Source organism: Hevea brasiliensis, chromosome 7 (assembly GCF_030052815.1).
Source record: "Hevea brasiliensis isolate MT/VB/25A 57/8 chromosome 7, ASM3005281v1, whole genome shotgun sequence".
Classification (NCBI taxonomy): domain Eukaryota; kingdom Viridiplantae; phylum Streptophyta; class Magnoliopsida; order Malpighiales; family Euphorbiaceae; genus Hevea; species Hevea brasiliensis.
Genome location: NC_079499.1, coordinates 14,850,046 through 14,857,737, shown reverse-complemented (window position 1 = coordinate 14,857,737; position 7,692 = coordinate 14,850,046). Strand labels below are relative to the sequence as shown.

Genomic DNA, 7,692 nt, shown 5'->3' with positions numbered 1-7,692 from the left:
TTTCATTTAGTTCAAGAGATTCAAGTTCTTTTTCTGATTTATTTTTCTTTGATCTATTGAATGATTTGCTAAAAAGGCTTATTAGTTGATTGTTTGATGAGATCAATTGCTAGTTCATCTTCATAATCCGTAATTGTTGTGTAAGATTGAACATAAGTGGCAATTAGGTTTTATTGATTATGATCCTAGTTTTCGATAATAACCTAAGGAAACAATAGAATGGATTAAATCATGTATGCTTCATAAAATTGTTGTTCAGCTTAACTACTTCCTTTTCTTAAAGCAGTTATTAATTTAATGAGGATTTCTTAATACCAACTCAGTTAATAATTAGAGTCAATAAGAGTGCTGGGCTCGAATTGATGAGTATAAGGAAGTCAGGGGTTTACCTCACTGTTTGGTAAATCTACGTTAAGTATTCAATAAGAGATAATGGTATGCCTTTTGTCTATGATCAAATCAATGCATTGGAATGTGAATTACCTTGGACTGAAGTTTGTTTAAATTAAGATTTTCGTATTTAGTTCTTGAATTTCTGATTTCTTTTGATTTTGTGTTACAAAACCCCCTCAATCTTTATCTCTTTCGTTTTCCATTACACAAGTGCACGAAGATCCAATAATTCAGTCTCTAAGGTTCGACCTGGATTTACCACTTGCTATAGAAAATATTTCATACTTGGTGATTTCAGTTAATTTAATTTCTGGTGGATTCGACACTCATCACTACAATTTCTATAACTATCTAAAGCCAATGCATCCTAAAGAGTGGAATGCAACACCATCAAAATTTTCATACAAATCACATCATAACAACAAAAAGATAATTTGGAGCACTCACACACACAATAATATTTAAACAGTACATATACGGGAGCTGATCCTCTATACAGCTCTCTTAATCCAACATCTACCAATGAGTGTCTCTCAAGTCGGATTTTCGCTTGATAAACCAAATGCGGGGACCAGCGAGATCATCTCGAGTCGTGCCTACTACAACTTATCCATAAAGGACCAGGTCCTAGCGAGTATCTCTCAAGCCGTGTCTATCAGTGTTATCCATATCCAATGCCACACACCACATGCACGCATGCACACAGCTCCAAAATACCATAAACAATATCCATGGCACTTCATCAATTAAGCATGCAATATAAAATGTGCCTAGTGTTTAACTACATAGATACATGTTTATAAATTGTGCATGGGTATGACTGAATATATAATAATATTGAAATTATAATTAAAATTAATAATTTACTCGCAGTACACCAGATATGACTGTAGAGGTTGGGTTAAGGAAGATGGTTGACCCTGATCACCTACATAATTTTATTGTGAATTTATTAGTGTTAATTCAAATAAAAATAAATATAAAGAGGCAATCCTAATTTTTGCCGAAAATTCGGCAGAGTTTTCCCTATACCTAGAACCTACCAAACCTGTAAAAAGATTCAAATAACACTTCTAAATTCTCAATTTCCACAATCACATCTCATCAACATTATATGGTCCCTCTTGGGACCTCTAAATCAGACAATAGTCATAAACTTGAAAAATTATGTTTTAGTCCGTATAATTGATATTATGTAAAAATCCACTCAAACAAGCTCTAAAAATTCTAAAATTTTGCCCCGCGGTCCTTAATAAGGTTATAAAGCTATCACAAAAGGAATTGTAATTTTTTAATTACCCATGAATATTTTATGAATTTTTATTCAAAAATATTACTAAATTCCATAAGTTTCTAATAGCTAACATGTTTCTAATTCAACCCAAATCAATATTCACATATTTAACTCTCCTCAAGCTTCAACCAAAAATACAAAATTTAAATACCATAAATCCAGATGATCTTATAGGCTCAGATGCTAAAAATCTAACTAAAACCCACATGTTTTTTCAAACATATTCCACAATCACTTAAAAATTCAACAAATACCATAAAATATCTCCAAATAATTTTACTTTCATCATATATTTTTCTTAGAATTTTTTTTCTAATTTTTTCTGTTTAAGAAACACTGCATTTAAGCACTACAAACTGAGAAATAATGAAAATAATCTGACTCAAAGCTTATCTTTGTCTCAAAAATTTCAAAAATTTATGAGGAAGCCTCTGGAAGTTGAATCATCCCCAAAGCTCGCCTTGGCCACCGCCGGAACCACCTCGCACGATGGTTGGCCGTCGGTCGTCGACGACATCTGCCGTATCTGATCATACCATAATATTTCTCTCCTTTTTCTTAGTCCATAGGTGGTCTTGGATCGTCGATCCAACGATCGGATCGTCTTAGATCTAACGAAAAAGCTTAAAAAATAAAAACTTCTCTTCTTCATATCTCAGTCATCCGACCACCAAATGTTGCTAAATAGGTACCAAAAGAAAGCTCTCGGAACAAGCTTTCCAACGCCACCTAAATCTCCTCGATCCACCATCAGATGAAGATGGAATCTCACCTAGAAGTTGCTGCCCACTGTGCGCACATTTTTCTCTCTCTGCCATCACTTGCCGCCGCTTCTGGTGCTTCTCCGGCCAGCTGGTGTTGCCCTGGCGACGTCCAGGTTGGGGGGACCTCTCGTCGGCTAGCCATGGTGGCTGGAGGCTCACTGGTCAAAAGAAAAAGGGAGGGGGAGGGAGAGAGAGAGTTTCTAAGGGGGGGGGGGGCTGCTATTTTAACTCTTTTTGTTTAATTTTTTTTTTAAAATTTGGATTGTTACATTTAAAAAAGAAAAAATTTGGGTTGTTACAATAAGAGTATTATTGTCTCTTGCTGTAAAGTTGGACTGGCCACTACATCAGTTTGATGTAAAAAAATGCATTCCTCTATGGGAGCTTAAAAGAATAAGTCCACATGGATATTCCACCAGGCTTCATAGCTTCTCAAAATGGAGTTGTATGCAAATTGCAAAGGCACTATATGGAATAAAATAATAACCCAGAGCATGGTTTGGATGTTTAGCCAAGCTATAAGGAAACAAAGGTACAAATAGAGCAATTCAGACCACACCTTGTTCTTGAAGCATTGAGAAGAAATGGTAAAAGCTCTAATAACAACTCTAATAATTTATGTTGATGATATGATAATTACAGGAAATAATAAAAAGGAGATTTCAGACTGGCAGAAGCATCTAGTAACTAAATTTGAAATGAAGAACCTTGGAGGATTAAAATATTTTCTGAGGATTGAGGTAGCTCAGTTAAGTCAAGGTATATTCTTATCACAAAGAAAATAAATGCTTAATTTGCTAGCAGAGATGGGAATGCTTGAATGCAAACCTGTAGATACACCAATATTTCAAAATCATGGTTTGAGAGAATAACTAGGTCAGGCATCCGCGAACAAAGAGAGATACCAAAGACTTGTAGGAAAGCTGATTTTTTTGTCTCATACACAACCTAATATTGCTTATGCTGTCAGCTTAGTAAGTCAATTCATGCATAATCCAAGTGAAGAACATATGAATGCTATTTTTCAAATTCCGTGATACTTGAAATCATCTCTACCTAAAGGGCTCTTGTTTAGGAAGTATAATCATTTAAATGTTCATGGTTATACTTATGCAAATTAGGTTGGGAGCATTACTTGCAGGAAATCTACATCTAGTTACTTCACTTTTATGGGTGGTAACCTAGTTACTTTGAGAAGCAAGAAGTAAAAGGTATTTGCTTTGTTTAGTGCAGAAGCTGAGTTTAGAAGCATAACTAAAGGGCTATGTGAGCTTTTTTGGCTAAAAGAATTATTGAAGGAGATTGGTTATTCTTCTGATGCAGAAATGAAGTTGTTTTGTGATAATAAAGCAGCCATAGAGATTGCAAGAAACCCCGTTCAGCATGATAGGACAAAGCATGTAGAAATAGATCAACATTTCATCAAGGAAAAGCTTGAGAATAAGATAGTCCGATTCATATTTGTAAAGTCAGAGGATCGGTTAGCAGATATCCTGACAAAGGTGATTTCAAGCAAACTCTTTCTTAATTATCTTAGCAAGTTGGGCATTCGAGATATCTATGCACCAACTTGAGGGGGAGTGTTAACATTAGTTGTAATAGAAGATTTCATGGAGTAATTTAAGGGATCTCCTAGTTATTTGCTTCCATATTTTTTTTGCTTAATTTTTGGGTTATGTTTACCACCTTCCCAATTAGTTCTCTGTACAATCTATATATATGTACCTTTTGTATCATTGGAAGATATATGAAAAAGATAAAAATTACAATTCTACACTCCATTAATGAGTTAGTCTTAGTTAATAATAGGTATCATGGGATAATAATTGATGACTCCTTGGTTATAATGCAGAGACAAGAAGCCGTGATGGCAAAGATGTGGAGACTAGAACAATGGGCTCATTCGAAGAGCAAAATGGAACTGGGTGTTAAAGATTTTGCATGTGAGCTACCTTTGGAAGGGAGGAATAACAAAGCAGCAGTGGTGATGAGAGATCAATCGAAGAAGGTGATGATGTTGCATTAATAACGAGGAATAGGAAGAGTGTGATCCATGACCTCGCCAAGGCTCTAGTGCTTTGTGCTTTTCGATCTAAAGAGACACTAGAATAAGTTTTTAAGAGAATATTGAAATTGAGTTTTCTCTGTATCTCGTAATCCTTCTGACAATTGAGTTTCAGCTATTGAAATATAATTTTAAATTTATTGAATTGTGATTTGTTAATTTTTGAATTTTGGACGTTGAGTTATTGTCAATTATGTGGATTTAATTGCAAGTTGATTTTATGTTGGAGCTATGTGCTCAAACAAAACCTTGAGCTAGAGCAGAGCAGTGAAGGAGATGATAGGCTAGGGGAAATAGAGAGAATAAGGTTGGGAGAGAGAACTACCAGAGAAAGAAAGTTTTGAGACACAAAGAGAGAATGGAGAGAGCAAAAAGAAAATAATTTTTTATTTTTCTATCAGTTGTCATGTTATTGAAGTTCCCTATAAATTGGCTAACACAGGTGAGAAGGGCTTTATTGTTACTAAAGTTAAAGTTAATGGAGTTTTATTTTATAAATTGAAGTTTAGGGATTATGTTGTAACAACACCCTAAGTTCAGGGGTAATAAATGAAATTTACCCTAAGATATATCAAAATTTTATTTTTTAATTTGGAGTAGTTTAAATGTTGATATATCCTTAACAAACTCTCAAATCTAATAAACTTTTAAAAAGTTTATTTTAGAATAAACAAAATTTTAAAAAGTTAATTTTTTTTATTAAACCAGTTAAACAAAAAAAAAGTTTAATGAGGTCATAATTTAATAATTTAAAATTTTTTTTATTGATCCAATTAAATTTAAATATTAGTGGCCCATATTTTTAAAATTTCCTTTTAAACAATAAAAATATATTTTAAAACGAATCAAATTACGGATTGACCCCTTATATCTAAATATTGCATTCATCATTAAATGATATTTTTATTAGCTTAATTAAATAAGAAAATTTTTTAATAAGCCAATTTTCTAATAATTTCAAAGATTTTTTCCTCCAAATAAAATAAAAAATATAAATTATTATTTAGTCCTTATATTTTGAAAAATATATTATTTAGTCCTTTTATTTTATTTTCATTAAACTGTTTAGTCCCTCCAAAAATTTTTTTGTTAATTAATACTGGTCAAATTATTATTTAGTTCCTCTATTTTAGTGAAACTAATTAGTTAATCCTATATTTTGAAAAAATATATTAGTTAGTCTCTATAATTTGACACTGTTAACTATTTAGTCTCATAATTATATTTTATACCTAAACTACTCTTAATCTTCTCCCCTTTATTTCTCTTTTATCCTCATTTATTTCTCTTTCTTCGTGTTTATTCTTCTCTACTCCCACACCCTTTTTTCTCTCATTCATTTGTTGATAAAATTATACAAGCTGTCTAAAAAAAAAAATTAATCAGTTTTGTTAAATTTCTAAGTAATCAATAAAAATTATTTTTGAGTAGAGAAAACACAAAAATGATGTCCAAAAAAATGAAAATTTGAAAAAAAAATATAAATTTAGATTTAGTCTCCACATGACAAAATTTTTATTGTTACCCAAGAATATATTTTTCAAAATATTGTATTTTTCAAAATATGAGGACCAACTAATTAGTTTCGCTAAAATAGAGGAACTAAATAATAATGTTTTTCAAAATACAGAAATCAACTAATTAGTTTTCTTAAAATAGATGGACTAAATAGTAATTTGAATAGTATGAATAACAAAAAATTTAAGAGAATGACTAAATAGTTTAACAGAAGCAAAATGCAGGGATCAAATAGTATATTTTTTTAAAAACAGGAATTAAATAGTCAGTTTCGATAAAATATAAGAACTAAATAGTAATTTTTTCTTAAAAAATTAATATCTATATTTTTAAATTTTATTTTAAGTTAAAAAAAAAGAGTTAAATTATGAGTAAAGTATATAAAACACTTACAATATATAGTCATTGACCCTTCCAAGTCTAAATATTGTGTCTTATAGTTTCACTTGTAGTGTAGTGGTAGATTAAAAAAAAAAGGTAAAGAGATTAAGTAGGATGGTCAATCTATAAAAATAAACAAACTCCTTATATTTCGGCAAAATTCATGTACAATTTGGAAACAAACACTCCAGTTAATAGTTTATGCAAACCCTAACACTAAATCTTAACTATACAAGTATTCATTCTATTCTATTCCATCTCCTGCTTTCACAATCTCAATATAAACACCATTAGACACTTCTATATTCTGTCTCACAAAAAGCATAAGGTAAGTTGCTTCCACAATTTAGATGATATGATTCATGTGGGAGCTTTTCAATCATTTCTTCTTCAAAATTTTCATTTGGAGAAATGCATGTGCATGTGCATACGCTTGTTGGTGTTGTTGATGCCTATTATTATAGTCATATGGTGCTTGGATTTAATATTTTTCAGATATTTTTTTCGGCTTCGATTTAATTTGCATACCATGAGAATGAAAAATTGGTATTTAGACATCATCACCACCACCCAATCATTTCAAATTTCAGCATTGGGTGGTTTACGGCTTTGTTTGTTCTAGACAAGAAATCAATGAGAATATTGTAATGCCTAATTTTGCAGCTAAAAATGGATTCTGGAGTGAAAAATGCAACAGTGATAAAGGTGATTGGAAGGACAGGATCAAGAGGGCAGGTAACTCAGGTAAGAGTTGAATTTATGGATCAGTTAAAGCGTCAAATTACAAGAAATGTGAAGGGTCCTGTCAGAGTTGGCGATGTCCTTACCCTGCTCGAGTCTGAAAGGGAGGCTAGGAGGCTTCGCTAGTAGATGTTGCTTCCTCTCCAGTCTCGTCAATGGCCTTCTCTTTTGCCTCTTATCATTAAAATAATCCGATTTAGTTTTTGTTTATGCAAATTCTAACTTTTGAAAAAATAATTCTCTCTGTTAATTTATCCTTTCAGTTTTTTGATGGTACAACGTGAAAAATTTTAATATATAAAAACCACAATTTTTGCTTGTAAATTCCAAATTGATGGTCTGTGATTTTTCTCACTCGTTGTTCTTTGCCCACTTTCTCGATCATTCCTTGAAATTTTAGTCCAAAATAATACGTATTATTCTCCTATATGATTAATGGCATAACCTTAATTTTCATGTTTTTTAATTTATTTAATATTTATTTTAAATGTTGATGTTAGGAGTTTACAACAACCCATCCTCCACATAATATCACA

General features: G+C 31.7%; 1 protein-coding gene across 1 annotated transcript; it reads left to right on the top strand.

Annotated features, from left to right (window-relative positions):
• The first annotated feature begins 6,643 nt into the window (after nt 1–6,643).
• LOC110652022 (40S ribosomal protein S28-1-like) lies at nt 6,644–7,456 on the top strand. Its single transcript, XM_058150523.1, has 2 exons — nt 6,644–6,743; nt 7,079–7,456. The coding sequence occupies exon 2, from the start codon at nt 7,085–7,087 to the stop codon at nt 7,280–7,282; it is 198 nt and encodes a 65-aa protein (XP_058006506.1). The 5' UTR covers nt 6,644–6,743; nt 7,079–7,084; the 3' UTR covers nt 7,283–7,456.
• Nucleotides 7,457–7,692: the final 236 nt, after the last annotated feature.